The sequence below is a fragment of the Bubalus bubalis genome, chromosome 12, assembly GCF_019923935.1.
Source record: "Bubalus bubalis isolate 160015118507 breed Murrah chromosome 12, NDDB_SH_1, whole genome shotgun sequence".
Taxonomy (NCBI): Eukaryota; Metazoa; Chordata; class Mammalia; order Artiodactyla; family Bovidae; genus Bubalus; species Bubalus bubalis.
In genome coordinates this window covers 72,598,623-72,624,666 of record NC_059168.1, presented here as the reverse complement: position 1 = coordinate 72,624,666, position 26,044 = coordinate 72,598,623, and the positions used below count along the sequence as shown (strand labels likewise).

Genomic DNA, 26,044 nt, shown 5'->3' with positions numbered 1-26,044 from the left:
GCTGGGATCTGAGAGCAGGCTTGCCTGACTACTAAACCATTGAACCAAACTGTCGTTGAGCTTCTAGTTCTCTGCAGGTGTGACAAGTTCACTCTCAGGGCTACAGGTAGATGGTCTGTTGGAGGATATCTTTACTTTCTCAGGCAGGTAACTGTTGCCCAGCATGGTGGAAGGAGGAAGACTTGAGAAAGGGGACAGGAAGCTGTGAGAGGGCTGGGGGACTCTGAGGACAACATGAGGGAGCAGAGAGGGGGGTCTTTGAAGGTTAATCCAGGCCAGGATGTGGGTCCTCCTTTAAACTCAAAGGAGAGGGCAGTGCAAGGAGCAGGGAAGGGCCCTCTCCCCCGACCCACCCCCCAGTGCCCCACCTCTCTCACCCCGGCCCACACTTACTTGTTGCTAAAGACTTTGCTGTAGTTGAAGATCTGAATCTCGAGCATCTCATTGCTGTCGATGCTGCTGGCCACTGGCCACCGGAAGGTCTGGGGAGAGAGGGGCAGCTGTGGCCTTGGGTGGAAATGACAGGGAAGGGTGAGGGGAGTGGGAGGGGGCCCCTGCTAAGACAGCCCCTCGCATCAGCCCGTGCTTCACAGGGACCAAGCTCACACCTGGAATCTTATTTAATTCCAGCACCACCTTGCCACGTGGGTACTGCCCAGTCCTTTGTCAAAGATGGTGCTCGTAAAGTCCAACAATCTTCCCAAGGTCCTATGGTTAGTGAGAGAACCCAGAGCCAACCAGGGCTTCTGACTCAGCCCAGAGCTCCTTCCACTGTCTCCCAGCTGCCTCCCAGCTCCTGGGTGCACTTGTGCATGGATGAGGCAACCAGGGTGGGCTGTGAGTTTGGGTTCTGCTGTGTGCCAAGGGAAGTTGTAAGTCTTTGGCTCTCTCCTGTCAAGATGGTTCTGATCCTGCCTTGAATGGGAGGTCCCAAGCTCCCCCATTCAGGTCACACCCCCTCTCCCCCTGGCAATGTTAACTTCAGGGACAGATTTTAGCACGTTGGTGTGATTAGGGTCAGGCCTACAAAGAGGGGACAGCTGGTCTCCATTCATCATTTCTAAATTTGCCTTCACCACTTGTGTCTTGACTAAATTATTGAATCACAATGATGAACAAGAAGTTCAGTGAGATTTTTTTCCCTGATGCCCTAGAAATGGCAAGGAGAGCCCAAAACAGAGGCCAAAAGTTACAAAGTACTCCACTCACTAAAGAGAGCTGCTGCTGCTGCTAAGTCGCTTCAGTCTGTCCAACCCTGTGCGACCCCATAGACAGCAGCCCACCAGGCTCCCCCATCCCTGGGATTCTCAAAGCAAGAACACTGGAGTGGGTTGCCATTTCCTTCTCCAATGCATGAAAATGAAAAGTGAAAGTGAAGTTGCTCAGTCATGTACGACTCTTAGTGACCCCATGGACTGCAGCCTACCAGGCTCCTCCATCCATGGGATTTTCCAGGCAAGAGTACTGGAGTGGGTTGCCATTGCCTTCTCCTACTAATAGGCAAAGCCAGGCACCTCCCTAGGGCTGCCCCAAAGGTGGGCTACCCCAGCCATCATTCCAGTTCTCCTCTTCTTGGCATGTAAAAGAAGATAGGGGAAGGGAAAGCTGGAGTGTCTCATCCCAGGCACAGTGTTTTGTGGCACATCCCTGGGAGAACAACTCAGAGAGGGAGGTAGCGCGGGAAGGGGAGCCTGGCATGCGGGTTCCCAGTGACCTCTGCCCCCAGCAGTGGACTGGCTGGCCTGTCCCCTCAGCCTCTCAGGAGACCCATGCAGCACCTGGGGGCAAGGACAGTGGCCATGCAGGAGCCTGGTATGCCACTGCTGGGTGTGTTGACTATGTGGCTTATGCTCTTTGGGTCAAGTGGGTTCTGCGAAGAGAAGTCAGGGTCAAGTTGGCCCGTGGACCCTCCACCCACGGCGGCCTGCTTTGGGGAGGGGTCCTCAACTCCCACGAGGCTGGGCCAGGAGCTGGGGGTGGGGTGGAGCCAGGTGTCGTAGGTTGGAAATCCAGCCCTAGCACCTGTCCACCCGGTGTTCTGTAAGACAGCAGGCCTACCATGTGTCCAGAGGCTTCCAGAGCTGATTGGAGCTCACTAGAGAAGCTGCCAGACTTTCCCGGTGGCTCAACAGTAAAGAATCCGCCTGCAATCCAGGAGACACTGGAGGTGCTGGTTTGATCCCTGGGTCGGGAAGGTCCCCTGGAGGAGGGCATGACAACCCACTCTAGGATTCTTGCCTGGAGAATCCCATGGACAGAGGAACCTGGCAGGCTACATACAGTCCAGGGGGTTGCACAGAGTCGGACACGACTGAAGTGACTGAGCACACGGAACACAGAGAAGTTGACACACCACCAGGAGGGGCCACATTCACAGCAGAGACCAAGAATCAGATCAGGCCACACTCCCCGTCCCCTGCTGGAGTGGGAGGAGGAGGAAGTGGAGGCCAGAGCAGGCCTTCCTGGCTCACTCTGCGTCTTGAGCTGTAAGCCTGAGAGAAAGACGACCAGAGGAAAACAGGGAGCCGGGGTGGAGCAGTAAATGCTTCTGGACTGGATTTGAATAACAAAACGACCAGAAAGCTCTGAGGTCTGCTCAAGGTGTCACTGACGGATGGTATCTTGGGGAATTTGACAAGAGCTGGTGGAAAGCAGTGACTTAAGTTTCATTTTTATAGCCCACGAAATTCAGAATGCACAAAAGGCTAGTAAAAAAGAATAACAATAGTAATAATAATTTGTAGAGAACTTTTCATTATGTGGGTCTGAATGCTTTACATGTGTTAATTCATGAGTAATCACAACCACCCAAGAGGCTGGTCACGTGTTCTCCATTCTACAGCCAGAGGAATGAGGTCTCAGAGAAGTAACAGGACGCTGTTGTTAGTGGCCCAGCAAGTGCTGGGGGAGGCTCCTGAGGGCCCACCCCATAAGCTTACAGCTCCAGAGCTGCTCTTCATTCTCCACTGGGGATTCAGGGGCTGGTGGAGGGGACCAGGCCAGCCTGGCCGGTCACCGCCCAGTGTGGGCAGGGCCTGTCACAGCTTTCATGTCCCCTCTCTCCGGGGCTGGCCAAGGCCCAGGGAGACCCCCTGACACCCCCATGGTCAGTTGGAGCGGGCAGATGAGGGAGGAAGAAGCAGAGAAGGGAAGGGACAGGGGGTGGGCTGGGAGAGGGCTCTGAGAGGGGTATGGAGAGGACTTTGGAGGTCTTGGACACAGAAGGAAGAGGAGTGGGGAGGGGAGGCTGGGAGGCAACCTGGCTGTCAGCAAGCCCATTATGCTGCTTTGCTCCTGCATCTGGAGGCTTCCAACTCAGTCAAGGGTGTGGTTTTCTTAATGAAGTTGCTGTTATTGGGCTGCAGAGAAATAACCCAGCATGGCAAAGCCCTAATCATTAGCCACGGTGCAGGGAGGAGAGGGCCTGTGGGGTGGCACCAAGGTTTTGGTTTTCTTAGAACAAAGGGGAATGGGTGTTTGAGCCACCTGAGGGTCTGTGCGTTGGATTTTGGCACCTGAAGGAGGGAAGGGGTGGGAGAAAAAGGAACTGTGAAAGGGGGTGTTGAAGAGTGACGTGGTGAATACAAAGAGACAGGAATGGCTACCAGCTCCAGGATTTTTGCCTGAAGAATCCCATGAACAGAGGAACCTCGAGGGCTGCAGTCCATTGGGTCCAAAGAGTTGGACTCGACTGAGCAACTAAGCATACACAACACACACACAGAGGAACTGGGAAACAGGAAGTCATTTCAAACAAAACAGGGCCAGAGGGGGACACAGCTTGTGGCTTCCACTTGCCCATTCCAGGCACTGGCTTGCCTCGTGGTCAGGGTGCAGTTTACTGGGTCACCAGGGCTGACAGAGAAAAGCAGGCCACCGTCATGGACCCGTTTGCTGAGCAAAGAGGAGGGCAGTCAATGAGGGTCAGAGGGGTGCCTTGGGGAGCCCTGATGGGAGGTGAGACTCCAGAGGAGGCCCACCAGGATGCCCTTTCAGGAATTCTTCAGCTGAGGGAACACATTTAGCATTTCCAAGGAGCCTCTACTGAGCCCAGACAACCCACAGAAGCCTGAGAAACATGAAAATGTGGGTGATTCGAGTCACGGAGCGTTGGGGTGGTTTGTTGCACAGCCCCCGCTGTGACAGCCCCCATGCTATCTGTGGCTCTCTCTAGGAGGCGGCTTCACGTCGGGGAGGTCTGTCATCAGTGGCTCCTGCCTGGGCCTTCTCCTCCACACGCCAGCCCCCTCCCTTCCCACGGCCCCCAGAATTCCTAGGATAGCGTGACTGTCCCGCTCAGCTGTTCAGGGCCTGAGCAGAGGCCACAGGGCTCCCTGGGGGGTCTCTCTGCACTCAGCCTGCCACATGGAGGGTGCTCAACAAACAGGCCTCACACGGCTGCCTTGACTGCAGGGCTGTCCTTGCTGGCCTGAGGGTATGGCTGGGCTAGTTCCCCTCTCCACATCTCCTCCTCTTCCTCTGGAGAGTGGGGGTGACGTCCCAGGACTGCTTCTGGGGGTTCCCGTGAGGCTGGTGAGGCATTGGCACAGAACCCTAATCAACATGGTGCCTCATTATAGTGACTTTTACTGTGCTACTCTTCCTTCCAGGAGCCGGGATAAGGCCTGGCATCCTGGGGATGGACACTGCAGGGACTGCATGGGCCTGCTGGGGACAGAGCCTCTCTCCAGCCTGAGGTAGCACCAACATGCTTCTCTTCCTGTAGCCACAGCCGTGGAGGGTTGTACCTGCTAACTCGGGAGATGCCTTGACATCAGTGGCCTAGCGACTCAGCCAAGGGAGCCCATGTATCATCTAAGGTCCCACCTCATTTCAGCCTCCAAACTCTCCAGGTAGTTGCTGAGCCAAATACTGCCACTCCAGTTGTCATGAGCCAGCAAGCCCCACGCAGGGGCAATGTTTGCTGAGTACCTTCTATGTTTGCTAAACACCTCCTCTGTGCTGGGCTGTGTGTGGGGAAGCAGGGGTGTCTCTTGGGAGCTCCTGAGTAGTTCTGAAGATAGACACAGACCTGAAATTGCAGCCTGTGATGGGAACATCGACAGAAGTAAGGTGGCAAGCATTAGGGATGGGTGGGGAAGAGGGAAGAGCACTAGTGGTGAAGAACCTGCCTGACAATGCAGGAGACAAAAGAGACATAGGTTTGATCCCTGGGTCGGGAAGATCCCCCAGAGGAAGGCAACCCACTCCAGTATTCTTGCCTGGAAATTCCATGGACCGAGGAGCCTGGTGGGCTGCAGTCCATAGGGTCACAAAGAGTTGGACACGACTGAAGTGACTTAGCACGCATGCACGCACGAGGAAAGAGGACCTCTGTCTGGAGTGTGGAACTGTGACCCAGTTCACCTGCTCTAGGCTTGGCCGTGACCTGGCAGGTGATGGCCAGGGCGGCGGAGTTCTGCATCCTATCAGCCCCAGCGATCTAGGACTCCACGGAAAGGTTTTCCTGATGTGGGCTGGAGAATGATCTGGGTTATCCTGGGCTTCATCAAGTAAGTTTGAAACCATCTTAAATCAGCAAGGTAGTGTCCTTAAAGGGACAGTCCTCTAGTTTTAGGGGGAGGATATTAGGATGCGTTGCAAAGCTGTAGGGTGCAATGGAAAGAGACCTCTAACTTGGGAAGTTAAAGACCCAAGTCTCAAGTTGGGTTCATTCTTTTGTTCATTCTTTGACTCAGCAACATTTCCCTGAACCCTGTGCCAGGCCAGTAATGGAACAGACAGGTGTGTTCCTCACCCATGTTTCTCACAGCCCATGTCTTCCAGGTACAAGCAAAATGGGAAAATGAGATCTGACCGTCCACGCCCCCCAGGCTGATGACCTCTCCTTCTCTGGGCTCAGAAGGCTCATACTGTATCTCTTTTGTTCTAGGTCCATCTCCCCACTGGACTGAGCCCTTTGAGGGCAGGGCTGAGCCTTGTCCACTTTGTAAGTGGCCATCGGCTCTGGAATTAGACTTCAGTTCGAATCCTCATGTGCTACTCATTGCCTAGGGAAATGCCCACTCAGTGCATTGCAGTGATATATAAGGCTCAGGTGAGCTCTCAGCCTGGCTCAGTACATCACAGGGGCTCTTATTCCTACAAGTACTATTGTTATTCTGGCCTCTCTTAGGGAGTCTGGCCCTCAGAGAGCATGGTTAAGGCCAAAACAAGATGGCTAGAAATAGGCTAGGGGTGGCCATGCCCCTTCCCCTCCCACCCTCCTCCCAGGGGCCTCCGCTGGCTGCTGGCCTGGCACAAAGGCTGTCTCTCTCTCTTTAACTTGGAAAGTTAAACCCAAGTCTCAGGTTGGGTTCATTCTTTTGTTCATTCTTTGACTCAGCAACATTTCCCTGAGCCCTGTGCCAGGCCAGTAATGGACAAGACAGGTGTGTCTGGTCCACCAGGGAATAATCCCTCTCTCTCTAGCTTCTCCATGGTTGTAGGTTAAATGTAGGATCTCAGGTTCCAGCCTTTGGGAAAGAAGACACCAAGTCCAGGCTCTATTTCCACCATTGTTGAACAGGGCATTGTCTTTCTGTCAACCCCCAGTCCCCCAACTCAGGCTCGTCAGCCCTGCCTGCTACGGGCCCTCTCATCCTTTTCTGAGTAGGGGAGGGAGGGACATCTGTTTTCACATCTTTCATTTCATTTTCAGCCATGCCACATTTCTGTAAGGCAGAGAGAGCAAGGAGTCTGTTCCTATTTTTCTGAAGGGGAATCTGAGGCTTGGAGAGGTTGAGTGGCCAGCCCAAGATCTCAGTGTTAATCAAGTCCAGGGCTCATGACTCCCAGGCCAATGTGTTTATACCTCACCGAGCCAGTTCCCAAAGGCCCTGGGCACAATCAGAGTGAGAAAAAGGAGTTCCTGGGAAGCCAAGAGGCCTTTGGAGGTTTTGCAAGGGGCAGCTGAGGTTTCCTTTCTCAAGCTTTTTCTGGAACCACTGACAGGCCGGTTCTTTCAGGAATCAGCCAGGAGAGTCTAGGACTTGTCTACTCCAGGATGGGGAGACAGGTCCAAGTGTGGGTGCAGTCCAGGCTATTTGGAGAGATCGCTGGGCTCTGCCTGAGCAGGAGGTGGGAGGGTAGCCTCCCCTGCTCTGTGTGTGCTCTGCTGACCAGTGGTAGCCAAGCTGCGAACTGTTTCTTAGAAGGAGAAACGGAGGCAGGGCTGTGGAGAGATGCCAGCAAGGCCTTGCAGGGGCGATGGGGGGCTGGCCAAGCAGCTTTCTACTCTGCCTTCAGAGGGGGCTTAGAAACTCATCTAAGCCAGGATTTAGAGCCCTGTCTTTGCCACTTACAGCTGTCACCTTGGGAAGGAGACATATTCTCTGAGCCCAAGTTTCCTCACCTGTGGGTTGCTGTGGAGACTGGATGGATGAGGCTTTGCTAAGGACGCAGTGCGGTGCTGCTGTGGGAAACTGCTGCTGTGATCTTCCCACGGGGCTGCCCACCAGGGAAGTGATGGGCAAGTCCCTCTCGTGTGGGGGGGCCTGGGCCCTGCAGGTCACTTAGCATCCATGCCCCATTCCACCAAGTGCCAGTGCGCCCCCCACTGTAGTAACTGGCAACTTCCCTGTTGACCCATGGGTGGGTGTAAATTTCCCCAGGTGAGAACCACTTCTCCCCACCTCGAGGCTGCTATCTGATCCAGGCACATACTTTCACTCATAACTCCCTGGCTTCCACCCCTTCCTGGTGTTTCTACACTGGCCTGGAGGCTCCCAGTGCCCAGGTTTCTGCAGGGATCTGTGTGTGCTCTTGCATCTGCTTCTCTCTTTTGGGGGCATCTCTTTGGACCCACACACACCAGGTGCCCAGAATGTGGTCCTGGGCTCAGGGCAGCAGGACTGACTCCCCCGCCCCCACCCCGTGCTGGGCAGCATTAGGAGGAGGAAGGATATGGTGATTAACTTGGAATGTCAGGTATACCCAGGGCTCAGGTGTCCTAGGGTACAGTTAATGGAAAAGAGTGACAGTGTCTTTAGACGGGGCATCAGGTTGCTCACAGGCTAGAGACCTGGGTGGACATGTCCCTTGGGAGATTTGGTGAGGAGGGAGTCACAGGCTCTGCCCAGCTGACGGGGGTGGGGTGGGGGGGCAGAGGCCTAGGGAAGCAGAGCTGAGAGATGGAGCCAGGCTGCCTGCATCCTAACCCAACCAGGCCCTGCACCTTGGGGCTCTGCCTGAGGAGGGGGTGAGGGGAAGGAACAGGGGGTTGTACGGTGGGGCTTGTCTGAGGCCGAGACACCAGGCTTGTGTGTGTGTGTGTTAGTTGCTCAGTTGTGTCTGACTCTTTGTGACCCCCCTGGACGGTAGCCCGCCAGGCTCCTCTGTCTATGGGATTTTCCAGGCAAGAATACTGGAGTGGGTTGCTATTCCCTTCTCCAGATCTTCCTGACCCAGGGATTGAACCTGGGTCTCCCATACTACAAGCAGATTCTTTACCATCTGAGCCACCAGGGAATAATGCCTCATTTTGATCATGGCTTTACAGAGAGACTTCATACTCATTATCAGCTCCGTTTGACAAATATGGTCACTGAGGCTTAGAAAGTGAGGCTGAAAGTCACGCAGCCAGGAGGCAGAGAAGGGAAGGACAGAGCTCTCACTGGGGAGGGTACAGCTTGGGGGCTGTGATGGTCCTTGGTGGCCTGAGCCTGGTGGGGAGGTTGAGTCCGTGCTCCCTGTGCCAACAGCTGTGGGACTGCGGAAGCAGCTTGCCATGTGGGATGGGCCCCGAGTGAGGCTGAGACAACAGCTCTCCTAGCACACCTGGAGTTTGCTTAGCTAAACGCTAATCTCAAACGGAACAGGCTGCCACAAGGCCTTGCCCAGTCCAAACAGAGCCAGATGTGAGCGGCAAGACCAGGAAAGACGGGGTAAGTTCTTCTGGGGTCAAGTGGAGCTTCTGCTTTGAGCCTAGATGGTGACTTAGGATGGCTGCTTCTCACCCCAAAGTCAACCCTGTAGGAACTGGAGAGCCAAGAGGGAAATATGGATTCTAGGAAGTGACAGACAGACAGGCAGATGGGGGAAGCCCAGGGAGATCAAAGGCTGTGGAGCTGACACATGAGTTGGGGGGAAGGGAGAGGGAGGGGAAATAGCTGTGGGAGAGCAGGTTGGAGGAAGTCTTCCCAAGTTCTGTTCTTATCGCTCCTTGGCATTACTCTGGGGCAACGGCTGATAGCTCCTTGACTGATAAAATTGTGACATAAACCCTACTAGGATGAGGTTTAAAACAAATAGCTGTTGATAGACCAGCTGCCTCATACCTCCTTTCATTGAACCCCCAGAGCTAGTTTGCTAAAAAGTCTTGCCTGCCTTCTGTCAACCATGTCTCTCCTTTAAGTCTTAGAGACGAGACCCTGACTTTTTCTGTGGTAACTGGGCCCCCTGGTGCTCTCGCCTGCCCTTCAGCCCCTAGAGACTGACACAGCAGCCTCTGATGGCTGCTCAGTACTCATTACCAGCCAGGGTAGCTGATACCGAGGGAGCTCAAACAGAGCAAAGTAAAGAGATGGGGCGAGTACCTCGTCTATAAAAGAAAGACAACACATTGAACTGTACAGCTGGAGCAGAATCATTAGAATGAATGGTCCATAAAAATAGGTATCAGCAATATGAAACAAGTTTAAGGAGTCATAAGAAAAAAGAGCATTAGTAACCTGGAAGATCCATCTGAAGAACTCCCTCAGAAGACAACAGGAAAGGATGACCGAACAACAGCAAAACAGAAAAGCTAAGAAATGGAGCTAGAAGTAGTACTGACATCTGATCATAGGAACTGAAGAGGCAAGGATATAAAAACTGAATATTTGAAAAAAAATAATGGAGATGGAATTTTCCATGGTAAGTGAAAGCTGAAAGGCCTTAGATTTGAAAGAGCTCACAAAATAGTGCACAACAGGAAATATCAGGAAACCCACAACTGGACACATTATAATAAAACGTAAGAACTTCAAAGATAAATGTATTTTATTTTCCAGAGAGAAATAAAAGATCACCCACCAACAGACAAGAATCAGTGACCATTGGATTTCCCACCAGTAATAGGGAATGATATTTTGTTGTGAAGGAAAGAACTTCAAGCTTAGAATTTCATATCTAGTGAAATTCTCATTCCAATTTGAAAAAATAAGAAATACGTTCTCAGATTTATACAGCTTTAGAAAGTTTGCTACATAAAGGTTCAAATTAAAAGTGCTTTTGGAGGAGGTACTCAAATAAGAAGAAAAACAATTCCAAGAGATACTTCAAGAGATATGAGAAGTAAAGGTGATCAAGTATCGTGGTGAAGACTATTGTCTTCCAAAAGAACAAAGATGGCTAGGACAAATAAAGGAAAAAGAGAACACACAATCCTAAGAAACTAGAATTAAAATTCTAACCTAGACAATATCAGCATGAGGATGTGGGCTGAAGTGGGAAAATCAAAGAAGCATGAGGGAGTATTAAGATACTTGTCACATTAAGAAAAATTATAATTAGTTATTTGTTTGAGCACTCAGTAGGATTACATAAATATGAGTATGGAAGGGTGACTACCTTGAAAACAAAAATAGAATGCATAGCTTTTCAATTAACAAGAAAAATTCCATTTACCCAATTGAAAGCTAGAAAGTAGGGGAAAACAAGAAACAGAAAGTATAGTTAATGGAAAATATAAAATAAGATGGTGGTAGAAATAAGCCTTATAGTAATAGCAATTTCAGAGGTAAATGGGTTAAACTAATCAATTAAATCATAGAGATTCTCATATTGGAGGAAAAAAATAAGATCTAATAATATATGCCTTAAGAAGACACATTTGACTTTAAAAACATGCTAACTGCTAAGTCACTTCAGTCATGTCTGACTCTGTGCGATCCCATAGACGTCAGCCCACCAGGCTCCCCCGTCCCTGGGATTCTCCAGGCAAGAACACTGGAGTGGGTTGCCATTTCCTTCTCCAATGCAGGAAAGTGAAAAGTGAAAGTGAAGTCGCTCAGTCATATCTGACTCTTCACGACCCCATGAACTACAGCCTACCAGGCTCCTTCGTCCATGGGATTTTCCAGGCAAGAGTACTGGAGTGGAGTGCCATCGCCTTCTCCATTAAAAACATAGTATGATTGAAAATAAGAGCATGAAATAATACATACTAAGAAATTAAAATGATTGAAAAAGATATACCAGGCAAACGAAACAAAATGGCTGAGATAACAACTTGAATATCTGATAAAATGGAAATTAATGCAAAAACAACATAAAAGACATAGAAAGCCATTAAATACTGGTAGAAGGAAAAGTAAGCAAGATGATACAGCCATAATGAATGTAACATGCAACTGGTTAAGTTTCAAAACACATCAAGCAACAACTGATAGAACTGCAGGGAGAAATACATAAATCAATAATTGTAGCAGTAGATTTTATTACATCATTATTGAAATTGATAGATCAAGCAGAGAAAAATAACCAGGACCTCTGAAAATTTGAATAATATTAATAATAAGCTTGACCTTATATAATATACACTCAAGTTTATCCTGAGTTACAGATAGAACCCCACACTGAACAAATTCCTTTTAAACAAAAGGAGCATTTATGACCACAAGTTAAGGCCATAATAAAAGTCTCAGTAAATTCCAAAGGATCTATATCATACAGACTCTGTTCTTTGATCATAATGCAATAAAATTAGAAGTGAATAAAATAAGGAGCTATAATTTCATAAATATATTTGGAAACTAACAACATATTATTGTATAACTCTTGGGTTTAAAAAGAAAATCATAAGGGAATGTAAGAAATATTTAAAACTGAGTAATAGTGAAGATATTATATGTAAATGTTTATAGAATACAGTTAAAACTGTACATAGAGCAGGATTTAAATACATTTATTAAGGAACAAGAAAAGTGAAAAATAAAGGCTTAACACTCAAGAAGTTAGGAAAAGAGCTACAGAGTAGAATAAAATAAATAGACAGAAGGGAAATAATTAAGAAAAGGGCAGAAATCAATGAAATGGAGAACAACAACAGGGAAGATTAATGAAGCCAAAAGCTGGTTCCTTATAAAGATTAATGAGATAAACAAATCTTTAGCAAAAGATTTTCTTTCTTTCTGACCAAGAAAAACAGAGAGAAGACAAGAATATATGAAATATGGAATAAAAAGAGGGAAATAACTGTGTGCTGTGCTTAATCACTCAGTCGTGTCTGACTCTTCATGACCCAATGGACTGTAGCCCACCAGGCTCCTCTGTCCATAGGGATTCTCCAGGCAAGAACACTGGAGTGGGTTGCCATGCCCTCCTCCAGGGGATCTTCCCACCCCAGGGATCAAACCCAGGTCTCCCGCATTATAGGTGGATTCTCTACTATCTGAGCCACCAGGGAAGCTCAAGAATACTGGAGTGGGTAGCCTTTCCCTTCTCCAAGGGATCTTCCCGACCCAGGTTCCAAAGAATACAAAAAACTTCCTGGGAAGACACAGTGGGAGAAATAGTCTACTGATTCTTGGAGAGGAAGGGGTGAGGTCTGGGTGAGACTGTACTTGTGGGAAGCCAGGTCAGTTATCGAGGGCTTCCTATGCCCAGGGAACATGGGAAGGGAAGCTGCTCTAGGCCTGTTGAATGGGCCCGTTGGCCCTTGTCTGAGCCAGTCACTCCACATGGGGCTCTCCTGTACAGAGGTCCCTGAGAGGGGTCTGGGTGGAGGAGAGAGGAAGATGCCTCCACTACTCCCATCATTGCCTCCTCCCAGGAAGCAAGGAGCCCCTCCACCTAAGCACCCCCCCCACCCCACCCCCATTGTGTGGCCCAGTGCATACCCAGGAAGCAGGGAGATGCTGGCTCCCCTCTGGGCAGGGACTTGTCCTGCCCCAAGGGCTTCCTACCTCATCGAAGTCAGCCACATCCTCACAGCTCTCCAGGACCCGGGAGTAGAAGGACTGCCCTGGTGGGGAAAAGAGGAAATTATAGTCAGCCCTCCCTGGACAGCAAATTGCTTATTTAAAAATCCCCAAACACTGTTCTTTTATTTGTGAATGGACAAAGATCTCAAACCATTAAAAGTGGTCATCAGTGGGCAGGGGAAGTGAGAAGATACTGAAAGCATCATGCTTTGATTTTTTTTTTTTAACTGTTACCACTTGAGTTTGACATTTTCAGTGACTGTGCTTCACTTTTGTAACTTAAAGAATGCTTTCAAGTCCCCACCAACCTAAACCAGGGCTGCCCAGGTGGCACAGTTTTCCAGCAGTCATGTACAGATGTGAGAGTTGGCTCATAAAAAAGGCTGAGTGCCGAAGAATCAGTGCTTTTGAACTGTGGTGCTGGAGAAGACTCTTGAGACTCCCTTGGACTGCAAAGTGATCAAACCAGTCCGTCCTAAAGGAAATCAACCCTGAATATTCATTGGAAGGACTGATGCTGAAGCTGAAGCTCCAATCCTTTGGCCACCTGATGCGAAAAGCTGAATCACTGGAAAAGACCCTGATGCTGGGAAAGATTGAAAGCAGGAGGAGAAGGGGACGACAGAAGATGAGATGGTTGGATGGCATCACCGACTCAATGGACATGAGTTTGAGTCAACTCCGGGAGTTGGTGATGGACAGGGAGGCCTGGCGTGCTGCAGTCCATGGGGTCGCAAAGAGCTGGACACAACTGAGCGAATGAACAACAACAACAAACCTAAACCAGTGGACCATTTCACTGAAGCGCTACTTCCAGGTTGAAATCTGCCCCATTCTGAAGGTTAGTGTGGGTTGTCTCTGGTGGGCAGGCTGGGGACTCAAATGAGACTTGGTGGTGGGAGAGCACGCCATGCTCCTCTCCCTGGAAATACCTGGAGACCTGGCAGGATCAGCACCCAGCCAGAGAGGCGCTGGAGTGAGTGCCCTCTGATCCTCCACAGTGAGGGGGCCCTAGTCCCCTGGGACCCACTTCTCTTCTCTGGCCTTGGTGGCCTCATCTGTGTAATGAGGCTTGGTACAGAGATCTCCAGGGCTTGCCTGGTTTTTAGAATTTAGAAGCAAGTCTTAGTTCAGAATGGAGCTGACAAGGAGGCAGCCAGGGTGTTTGTGTCTAGGTGGATGGTCTGAGGAAGGGTGTGTGTGTGTGTGTGTGTGTGTGTGTGTGTGTGTTTATGTGTGTGTATGTGTGTGTGCACGCGTGCGTATGTGTGTGTGTGTGTGTGCACTTGGAGGATGGGTGCATGTGGGGAGGCATGTGGGGCATCTCATAATGGGGACAAAGCTATAAAGAAAAAGCTAGAGACAAAAAAAGAGATATGGAGTAGGCAGATGGGAGAGAAAGACTCTTTAGCACTAACCAGGGACAAAAACAAAGCAAAACAAAAAACTGAAAAGAAAAATTTCAACGACAAACCCCAAGGCAGCCGGGAGAGGAAAGGGAAGCATGAAGGATGATACCTGAGCCTCTTTTAATTTTTCCCGTAGGCAATACGCAACACAAATTGAGAATCAGGCGAGCATATCTGTGCATTGGGGCTCCCCCAAGGACCTGCTGCTCGGAATAATCAAAGGCCTTTTCATCCTGGAAGATGGTAATGAAGCCTGGATATGGCTGTGTTCAAGGGATTCCTGGAGTGAAACTGAGCAACCCAGCCAGAGGTGAGGGCGGGTGGGAGGGACAGTGCAAGATGCCATCAGGGTTCAAACATGCCTGAAGCCACCAGGGTTCAAACCTTCCTCTGCTTGTCTATTTCCTACAGCCTCATTGGAAAAGACATAAAATACCATGAAATCAGCCACTGCAGAATTTAAACATCAGGACTCTGTTTCGAAAAGCAGTAAAACCTCATTGCCTTAGGCTCCGGGGATTTAAATGTGGTTGAATATTGTCAAACAGGATGAGCTAAATTTTGCCTCTAGATATTAAAAAAAAAAGTTTCCGGAAAAAAAATCAAATCAATGGTACAGAACAGTGTAAAGGACAACTTATTAAGAAAAGAGAATGTCATTAAGCAGTTTTGGAAACTCACTTTTTAGGAGGATTTGTACAGGGGCAGCGATCATGCCAGTGGTCCTTTTCTATTCACTAGAGCAGAGCCCCTTTCCAAGTTATCAGTGGGGATTACTCACTCATTTCAAGTTCATTTCCACTTCACGTCTATTCAATACCAGTCTTATTGACATTTCAGCTCCATTTTAAATGACTTTCAGACAAAACCATTGAAAATCCCAATATGCAATCACCATTGTTGCCACCGAGATCAAGAATAAGGCTTGAGAGAAAGGATATGGCTGTTCCCTACAGGCGAGAGCTTTTGTGGACAGAATGAGCAGGAGATTAGATGAGGAAAATTGAACAGCATCCTTCATTCCTTTGGAGGCTTATGGGATAGAGCTGAGCTCTTTGGTTTGAAATAAAATCCTCCTTGAGTCAATAAATGAAGTTTGAATAGCAGACTCTGTGATCACACTGTAATGAGTGTCATGACATCAGATATATCCAAATAGAGCGGACCAGGAGTCCAAAGCTTAATCGAAGTAAGTTGTATATCATTTGACATTTGGAAATATCCACGCTGCCACTACTATCCTAAATGAGATTCTTGTCTCGTCATGCGGGATGGAGCACTAGCTTTCATGCAATGTGACTTAAGGGTGCGAAACATCCCATCTGTACCAAACAGCCCTCTCTTCCAGTTTACCTTGCTAGAGCAGACCTTGAGAATAGGCAGGCGTGTAGCAACTGGGCTGTGAGCTGGTGTATGTTCACTCATTCTCGCATGCAAAAGGGTCTTCTAGTTCTGCTGAAAGCACAGTCATTTGGCCATGGAGGAGGGTGGGCCAGGTGTTTCACAATGATAATTAGAATCAGGATGTGATCTGAAGAACCTTATTACTATCCAAAGGTGAGGATAGGTCGGGCATGTAAAAGGCTACTATATAAGGCAAAATTTGGTTGCTGGCATGCAAAAAAGTGAAAATAAATTGAGAACACAGGAGAAAGAAAAATGACTTCAACTTAGCAGGTCAAGGGAGACATTGTAGAAGTATGGGCAGTTAACACTGGAAGGTCAGATGGAATGTAGAAATTCAGAGAGATTGAGGGAAAGGGAGAGAGAATGGACTCAGGCAGAGAACAGAGTGAGCAAAGGTTTGAATGGTTGAAGCAGACAACGGAGCTGGAAGGAGCGGGATGCAGGACAAGAGATAGTGATGGTGAAGGGAAGAATGAAAAGGCTCTTCCCTCAGGGAGCAGCCCCCTAAAGGAAGACCTGGAGTGAAGGGGGGTGTCCTGGGATCCTGAGAGGGCCTGGGGTTGGGAGGAGTGGACCGTTAAGGGGAAAGAGAATGTGCTGAGGACAAGCTTCAGGGACATGGCAGTTTTGCCCAGGACCTAGCCCTCTGGGCCGTGTCAGCACCTGACATTATTCTTTTCCCTGTGTGAGCTGAGAAGAAGGGCAAAGCACTCTGCTTGTGACTGAGACCTGCCATTCCTATTTCTTTGCATTGTTTCAAATTAGCCAGACCATGCTCAAAATTCTCCAAGCCAGGCTTCAGCAATATGTGAACCGTGAACTTCCTGATGTTCAAGCTGGTTTTAGAAAAGGCAGAGGAACCAGAGATCAAATTGCCAACATCCTCTGGATCATAGAAAAAGCAAGAGAGTTCCAGAAAAACATCTATTTCTGCTTTATTGACTATGCCAAAGCCTTTAACTGTGTGGATCACAATCAACTGTGTAAAATTCTGAAAGAGATGGGAATACCAGACCACCTGATCTGCCTCTTGAGAAACCTATATGCAGGTCAGGAAGCAACAGTTAGAACTGGACATGGAACAACAGACTGGTTCCAAATAGGAAAAGGAGTTCGTCAAGGCTGTATATTGTCACCCTGTTTATTTAACTTATATGCAGAGTACATCATGAGAAACACTGGACTGGAAGAAACACAAGCTGGAATCAAGATTGCCGGGAGAAATATCAATAACCTCAGATATGCAGATGACACCACTCTTATGGCAGAAAGTGAAGAGGAACTCAAAAGCCTCTTGATGAAAGTGAAAGAAGAGAGTGAAAAAGTTGGCTTAAAGCTCAACATTCAGAAAACTAAGATCATGGCATCCGGTCCCACCACTTCATGGGAAATAGATGGGGAAACAGTGGAAACAGTGTCAGACTTTATTTTTCTGGGCTCCAAAATCACTGCAGATGGTGACTGCAGCCATGAAATTAAAAGACGCTTACTCCTTGGAAGGAAAGTTATGACCAACCTAGATAGCATGTTCAAAAGCAGAGACATTACTTTTCCAACAAAGGTCCGTCTAGTCAAGGTTATGGTTTTTCCTGTGGTCATGTATGTATGTGAGAGTTGGACTGTGAAGAAGGCTGAGCACCGAAGAATTGATGCTTTTGAACTGTGGTGTTGGAGAAGACTCTTGAGAGTCCCTTGGACTGCAAGGTGATCCAACCAGTCCATTCTGAAGGAGATCAGCCCTGGGGTTTCTTTGGAAGGAATGATGCTAAAGCTGAAACTCCAGTACTTTGGCCACCTCATGCGAAGAGTTGACTCATTGGAAAAGACTCTGATGCTGGGAGGGATTGGGGGCAGGAGGAGAAGGGGCCGACAGAGGATGAGATGGCTGGATGGCATCGCTGACTCGATGGACGTGAGTCTCAGTGAACTCCGGGAGTTGGTGATAGACAGGGAGGCCTGGCGTGCTGCGATTCATGGGGTCACAAAGAGTCGGACACGACTGAACGACTGATCAGATCTGATCTGATCTGATCACCGTCTGCACTGCCTGGTATGGACTGTATGGAGGGTGGCCTGGCCCCATTCCCTATCACAGTGCTGTGATGGCCCCAGAATCTTCTCTCCCCCTGTTCCCCCACAGCAGCTCAGGAGGGGTGGCACTGCTCTTTTCATTCCCCCCAGTTCCAGTCAGCCTGCTCCTTTTCAAAGGCTAGCTACTTCTATGACTGTGGGGAGGCAGGGCCCTGTGTGCAGAAAAAGAGCCAAGTCTAGCCCAGGTTTTGGGCCATGTACTGAGGCTCAGGCTGGAGGCCTGGAGCTGGCTACTCAACCCCTGGGGTCTCAGAATCATCATCTCTAATGTGCCTGACTCTTTGTGACCCCATGGACTGTAGACTGCTGCGTTCCTCTGTCCATAGTACTTCCCAGGCAAGAATACTGGAACAGGTTGCCATTTCCTCCTCTAGGGGATCTTCCTGACCCAGGGATTGAACCCACCTCTCTTGTGCCTCCTGAATTGGCAGGTGGATTCTTTACCACTGTGCCACCTGGGAAGCCCATCATCTCTAAACTGGGGGCAATTAACCTGGACAACCCTACATCCTGGAACCACTGTGAGGGTCAGCAAGAGATTGTTTCTGTGAAAGTCTGAGTAAAGCATCAAGTCCCTTACAAGCACAAGGGGCCATGGGATGGTAGGCTCGTGGGCCAGGCTCCCTGAGTTCGAAGCCCAGCTCTAACACTTGCTGGCCGTATGCTCTTGAATAAGTTAAACACTCTTTGTCTTAGTTTCTTCATCCATAAAATGGAGAGCATGACAGTGCTTATACGCCTAGTACATAGCTCATTACCCAATTAAAAGATGGCTATTTCTGCTAAAGAGTCCTGCTTTTTCTTTTGACGTTTAAGTTGTGTCTTAAATATAAAAATGGTTTCCTCTATTATGAATCACATTTTGTAGCTTATTTTTAGTAGTATATAATCAGGAGCAATTTTCTACCTTATCTTATGTAATATTTTTCAAAGTCTAGGTATTTTAGGTATGATTAGCTCTTTTTTTAAACAAGGTAAAATTTACATTCACAGATTTTGAAAAAAATTATTTATTTTTAATTGAAGGATAATTGCTTTACAGTATTGCATTCACAGATCTTAAGTGCACAACTCAATAAGTTTTGATAAATACATATACTTTTGTGCTCACCATATAATCAAGACACATTGATCAAGAACATTTCCAATTCTCAAGACATTCCCTCACTGCACCGCCCCCTGCCCCAACTCCATCAATCTCTACCCCTTATAGGTAAACCACTGCTCTGATTTCTAACTTTTGATTTTAAACTTTTATAAATGGTATCATACAAAATGTACTTTTGTGTGTCTGACTTCTTGCAGTCAATGTAATACTTTTGTGATTCACCCAAAATGCAGTTTTGTGGTTGCATATATCTTAATTCATTCAATTTTATTGTTGAGCAATTTCTGTAGTATGAATAGATTATAATTTGTTTATCCATTTTCTTGTTCATACTTTTGGGAATGCTTTCAATGTCATGAAATGTTGTGAGTAAAGATGCTTAACATTCTTGCAAAAGTATTTTTGTGCAACTATCATTTCATTTCTCTTGGGGAAATATCTAATAGCAGAATCATTGGGTTATAGCATATGTTTATGTTTAACTTTGGAAGAAATTGCCAAACAGATTTGCAAAGTGATTATACTATTTTATAATCCCATCCACAATGTAAAAAAATGTAATTGTTCTATATCCTCACCAACATTTGGTTATTGTCAGACTTTTACATTTTAGTGCATGTGAAGTTGTAATTGATTTTGGTTTTTGAGTTTAATTTTTCCAGTGACTAATGATGATCACATTTTACTGTGTTTATTGGCCATTTCTATATCCATATCATAAGCAAGGCAAGGTTGTCCACTTTTATTCAACATTGGTACTAGAGTTCTAGCCAGTCATTATTTTTACAATTTTAAACCAACCTTGCATTCCTGGGATGAAGCTCACTTGTCACGATGTGCTATCTCTTTTGTATAGTGCTACTCAACTGACTAATATTTTGTTAAGTATTTTTACATCTTTGTTCATGAGGGATATTAGGCTCTAATTTTCTATTTGTACAAAATCTTTATCAGATTTTGGTATCAAAAATGAGTTACAAAGTGTTTGTTCTTCTCTATTTTCTGAGAGTTTGTGTAAGATTAGCATTATTTTTTCTTTAAGTATTTTTTAGAATTTACCAGTGAAGCTATCCAGACCTGAAGTCTTCTTTATGGAAAAGCAGTTTACACCACCACCATCAACATCATTATTATCCTTGTTATACAAAGTTGATGTCTTTAATAGGTACTGGACTTTTTTGTGTCAATGTTCGTCAGTTATTTTCCAAGGGATTTGTCTCTTTCATCTGAGAGTTGTAGAAATTTATTGAGATAACATTATTCATAATATTCCCTCATTTTCCTTTTAATGTAATTATATCCCCTCTTTCCTTTTTAATATTGGTAGTTTGTGTTTTCTTGTTTTTTTTTCTTGCTCAATCTTGCTATGCTGCTGCTGCTAAGTCACTTCAGTTGTGTCCGACTCTGTGCGACCCCAGAGACGGCAGCCCTCCAGGCTCCCCGGTCCCTGGGATTCTCCAGGCAAGAACACTGGAGTAGGTTGCCATTTCCTTCTCCAATGCATGAAAGTGAAAGTGAAGTCACTCAGTCGTGTCTGACTCTTTGCGACCCCATGGACTGCAGCCTACCAGGCTCCTCGGTCCTATTTTATTATTTTTTTAAAAAAAACTCTGTTATTTTTCTGTGTTGTTTGTCTTCTATTTCTTCTTTTTATTATCCGTGGATTTAATAATTTAGATTGCATTTTTATTTATTGAAACATAATTCACAAACCATAGAGTTCACTCACTGAAAGTGTACAAATCAGTGAGTTTTGTATACTTCCAAAGTTGGGCAACCTTCATCACTAATTCTAGAATATTTTCATCACCCCAAAAGGAACCCCATACTCATTAGCAATCACTTCCCTTCATCCTCTTTCCAGCCCCTGGCAACAACTAATCCATTTTCTGTCTTTATATATTTTTTCTATTCTGACCTTTTCATACAAATGGAATCCTATGATATATGGTCTTTTGAGCCTGGCTTACTACACTTAGCATAATGTTTTTATTCTTGGGTTTAATTTGCTTTTCTTTTAGTAGTTTCTTAAGGCAGGAACCTAAATCATTGATTGTATATATTTTTCTTTTCTACTGTAAGTATTTAAAGCTATAAATGTTGATGTGTTGTATTTTCATTAACATCCAGTTAGAGATGTCATAACTTTGCTTTTGTTTTCTCTTTGGCCACAGGTTATTTAGAAGGGTATTATTTAATTTCTGAATATTTGGAACTTTTAAAGATCTCTTATGTGTTTTATTTCTAATTGAATGCCAGTGGAGTCAGAAAATATACTCTGTAAGATGTTGGTCTTTTGAAATGTATTGTGACTTTAATTACCTAGTATATGGCCTGTCTTGATAAGTACTCAGTGTACATATGAGAAGAATGTGTATTTTTTCAGCTTGGGAGTGAAAGGTTCTAGAAATGCCAGTTTCTAGAAGTGCTTGATGATGCTGTCAAAACTTCCATGTCTCTAAGGACTTTATTGTTCAGTCATTTCTGATTCTCTCCTGTAATAACACTTCTTCACCTATGAGGAACACATTCTATTGAACTTTATAATGACAACTGATGGTACAGTAGAATGAAGAAATTCTATTGAAAAAAAAATTTCCAGGAAAGCAGCTATTCCTTCAGTTCCTTAAATAGTGTGTGCTCTCCAAAGATCGCCAGCAACTCAGAGAGCCAGGTTTGGGTTCTGTAGAGTCCCTGGGGTTCCTGCAGGGAAGGTTGTCCCTTCCTTTGCCCCATTTCTCAGTTAGATGGAGGCCTAATCTACCCCTTACCCTTTGTTTTCCGCAAATCTTACTCAAATATAATTTCTTACCTCCACTTATTTATTTCCCCTTCCCTCACCCTATTAACACCCAGGGACTCAGTGGTAACTCAGGCTTAGGTCAGGGATCCACCTGAGAGGCAGGGGCAGGGCAGGGATTGTAAACCCCATCCCTCTGGCTCAGAGGGATGTACCTGTACTTCCTTGCAGGTGCTGCCTCACACTGATTCTTCTGTGTGACTGATGGCTCTGGTTCCCATTTTTTTCAGACCCAGGCACTAAGGTAGAGAGAGTGTGGTGTTTCCCCTTGCGCCTAGGACAGAACCAGCTACACACTTAGCAACTGGTGCCTCTTAGGTTCTCCCATTCTGTTACAGATGGAAGAGGCTGAGGTCTCAGTGACCCACAAGCTGTGCAGAGTACCTTCCCTGTGTCAGGCACTGGGAAGATAATGAAGCATAATGGAAAGGTGACTCTTTTTACATCCTTAAATGGGGTAAAACTGTTAAAACTGCAGTCCTGACTTTTTCTTAAACCTTGGCTTTTTAAAAAAGCCATTGAGTGAAAACTGACCTCCAGTTAAGTTGATGAGCCTGTTTGCTTAGAAATATAAAATAAAATAGAAGCAATGTTGTAAAGTTTAGAAATAAAATAAAATTTAAAAAATTAGAAATTAAAAAAAAAAGAAAGAAAAAAAAATAGAAGCAATGACGGTGGAGCCAACCTCTTGGGGGTAGATCAGTCCAGGCAGGGAAGAGGTAAGAGGTCAAAGGTAGAGATGATCACGTGGTATTCTCTGTCTCAGGAGCCCTTTCTGGAACCGTCAGTGGAGGAAACAGATCACTGACGGGTGCTGCTTGGCTCGGGGCCTCAGTATCCCCCGCTGCTAACTGCCTGGCTTCTCCTGCTGCACCTATAAGTTGTACTGCTTCCCTGTCTCTCCTGTTTGGGGTCTGTTCTGTGCATTGTGCTGGCCCCAGGGAACCTGGTGAGGTACCTGCACTGGAGGAGCCCACCAGGATGGTCATGGCTCCAGGTGTTTTCACCCCATCATCTTCATGTCTGGCAGAATTTGGGGTGTCAACAATGGGCAGGAGTCCAAAGGACAACTCCTGCCCCACCAATCCTTGGGTGCATGGGGTCCCCAGGGTCACAGTCTACTCTCTTTCTCTCTCTGTAGAAGGTTGTAGCATAAGGGGCCCTGGAATAATTAGCATAATCCTTACGTTGCACAGCAATTTACAGATTGTAGAGCCTTTCATGTATATCAACTTTCTCATTTGATCCCACAGCAGTCCCGTAAGAACCAAGCATATCTCACCTTCTCCTAGACCTTACCATCTGGATTCCCAACCACTGGATTCCAACCCCTTTCCTGGGTATACAGGGTACCGAGTGAAATTTCTGACTTCCCAGGGGACATACTCACTAGAATGACTTGCAGGCAAGCCCATCCTCTTTGTGTGTCCCAAACCTGCTCTTCCTTGCATGCTCCATTGATGGCCTCACTGTCCACCCAGGTACTCAGTATGGAATCCAGAGGCACACTGGCCCTGCCTTCTTGCTTACCGACAGCCCCAGAGCTGCCCCCTCTCTGAACCAATGCCATCCCTTCTCTCCAAACCCACAGCCCCCTGTTGAGGTGCAACCCTCTGCCTGTGCCACTGCCCCTCCCTGGGCTTCTGACCTCCAGAATGTGCTTCCCTAAATCAGATCTCCCCACCCCATTCTCCTGCCAAGAGCCTCGGTGACTCCCACTCACAAGGCTAAGTTCAAACTCCAGGGTGTAACGCTGAACACCCTCTGTGTTTGAGCCCAGCCTCCCCTCCACCCACTCCCAGCCCAGGCCCTGCCAGCACGCCTTGTTCCCCAAGCCCTTGACATAGTTCCACACCATTATATCTGTACTGACAGTAGCCCCTCTGCCTGCACTGGGGCCTTTTGTGAGTGTTATTTCTGCCAACATACTATCCTTGCTCAAGGGTGTTTAGATATCAGCCCACCCCCTGCTCAGCAAATCTCCTCCCTGGGCCTGTGTGCTTTTCCAGCTTCATCTCATTGACCCACCCTCTTAGGGAGGCTTCGGGAGCTCCTGGTCTGAGTGGGCTTCCCTCGCCCCATGCTGCCTGGCACCTGTCCCTCCCTTTCCAGAACACTCATCACACTCACAGTGACCTGTACAATGGCTGTCTTCCCCTTGAGGGCAAGGACCACGTCTGTCTCATTGACTGCTGTCACCCCATTGCCTGGAATAGCACTTAGCTCATAATTGGTTCTCAATGAATATTATTACCTGGATGAATGAAAGGAGTGAACTAATGACTAAATACTTGACTTACAAAACACATTAAAATATAGCTTTTAATGAACTGGGAAAGAGTTTATGACATCAATGAGACAATTAGAAACTTGATCATTGACAGAATACTTGATAATACTAAAGAATTATTGTTATTTTTATGAATGATATGTGGGGTTTTTAGCCCTTAATTTTTATATCTATATACTGACTATTTACAGAGGAAATAGTGTGGTGTTGGGATTTACATTCAAATAATTTGGAGGGTGAGAGCAGGAAGGGGTACAGATGAAACAAGGTTGTCCATGAGTTGATAGCTGTTAAGACTGCATGGGGAGAACCTGAGGGCAATTGTACTATTTTCCTACTGTTGTATTTATTTGAGATTTTCCATTCTAAAAAGTTAATAATGAAAAAAAAGATTGGACCCAGATGGGAGTAGGTGGAAGGGATATAGCTTTTTTGTTATCAGTAAACGTGGGTAAGATAACCAAGACTTTGCAGTTCAGGGAAATTATTTGCAAGTCTGATCTTGAGCACATTTCCTTCCAGCAGCATTTTTGCTGAGGGCCATTTATAGTAGAGGCCAATTTTATGGTCGTTTCAACATCATAAAATGATCTCCTCCTCATCAGAGCAGGAGAGGCCTGGGCAATATCCAGTATGCTCTGCTGTTCTCCGAGGTCTGCACTGGTTTGGTCTGGCTGGGTTGGCATAGGGGGGCATTTATCACCAAGGGCTTTTGGCAGAGAAGATCCTGCCCCCCACCTGTGAGTGCTGTGAAGAGTGGAGGAGGCAGGCACACATCCCTCAGGGGACCCGCAGAGGCATGGAGCCATGTCCACAGCCAGCTGTGCTCTGCTGCTGCTGCTAAGTTGCTTCAGTCATGTCCGACTCTGTGTAACCCCGTAGATGGCAGCCCACCAGGCTCCCCCGTCCCTGGGATTCTCCAGGCAAGAACACTGGAGTGTGTTGCCATTTCCTTCTCCAATGCATGAAAGTGAAAAGTGAAATTGAAGTTGCTCAGTCATGTCCAACTCTTAGCAACCCCATGGACTGAAGCCTACCAGGCTCCTCCATCCATGGGATTTTCCAGGCAAGAGTACTGGAGTGGGGTGCCACTGTCTTCTCCAGCAACCTGATGAGATGAGTTTTATTATCATGCCCATTTTACTGATGAGGAAACTGAGGTTCAGAGAGGTTAAGTCCGGAGCAGGACCCAGGTGGGACCCAGGGGGCTTTTGACCCTATATCTAGAGATTTCTCTACCAGAGTCCCATAGAGCTCTTTCCTTGGTGTCCTAGAGGGCACAGCACAGAAAGTCAAGCTGTATTTCAACCAATTTGTGTACCAGGGCCATATATAACTCACCTGGTGCTCCCTTATACCACTTGGCCTTGAGCTTTACTCAAGGGATCTGGGGAGCTCAGGGCCAGCACCTCCCTCTGACTGTTCACTGTCTTCTCATTTCTCCCTGTCGGGCACTTGCCTGGACACCAGTGGTTGTGTGCAGGGGGTGCTGTGGAACATTCTAGAGTGAGTCAGTTTCCTCTGAATTATAGTTAGTGTTGGTCTACGGGGGCATTTATAGTCAACTGCTGGCAGCAGCAGGTGAATGACTGGGGCATCTCTGTTGCAGTGGATTTATTCTGGAAACCTGCCATCTGTCTGTTCCTGATGCCCTAACCCCCGTCCTCGGGAGCTCTACCTACCACAGCCCACTCCAGAGGCAGAGCTCAGAAGTGGACCCTCCACTCAGTCCAGAAGGTACAGGTTGCAAATAGGCTAGTTTCTGAGGCAAGGACTGGCCCCACCGCCCAAAGAAAAAGGTGAACATCAGACAGACAAGGTGCTCGCCCCCAGCTCACCAGAAGGGATAAAGAGGCCTTGAGGGTAGAGAACTAGGGCTGGGGGTGAGGACTTGTGGATTGGGCCCACCATGCCTCGGTGCCTCCACCAAGGATACATGGATCTCTCTATGCCTTGGTTTCTCTGCCTGCAAATGGGACTGGTGTGTGCAGCCTGGACTATCCTGCCATAGCAGCAACATTGCAACCTGTAGCT

General features: G+C 47.2%; 1 protein-coding gene across 2 annotated transcripts in view; it reads right to left on the bottom strand.

Annotated features, from left to right (window-relative positions):
* Positions 1–26,044, bottom strand: part of OTOF (otoferlin) — a 91,915-nt gene that overhangs the window by 64,116 nt on the left and 1,755 nt on the right. Inside the window, exons 2-3 of one of the 2 annotated variants that reach the window (XM_006046218.4) lie at positions 12,888–12,946; positions 394–482 (exon numbers count right to left, since the gene is read on the bottom strand). In XM_006046218.4, the coding sequence (XP_006046280.2) occupies positions 394–482; positions 12,888–12,946 (148 nt within the window). Of the gene's footprint in view, positions 1–393; positions 483–12,887; positions 12,953–26,044 lie in introns of those variants that run through there. The other variant, XM_044926148.2, reaches the window with a different exon arrangement.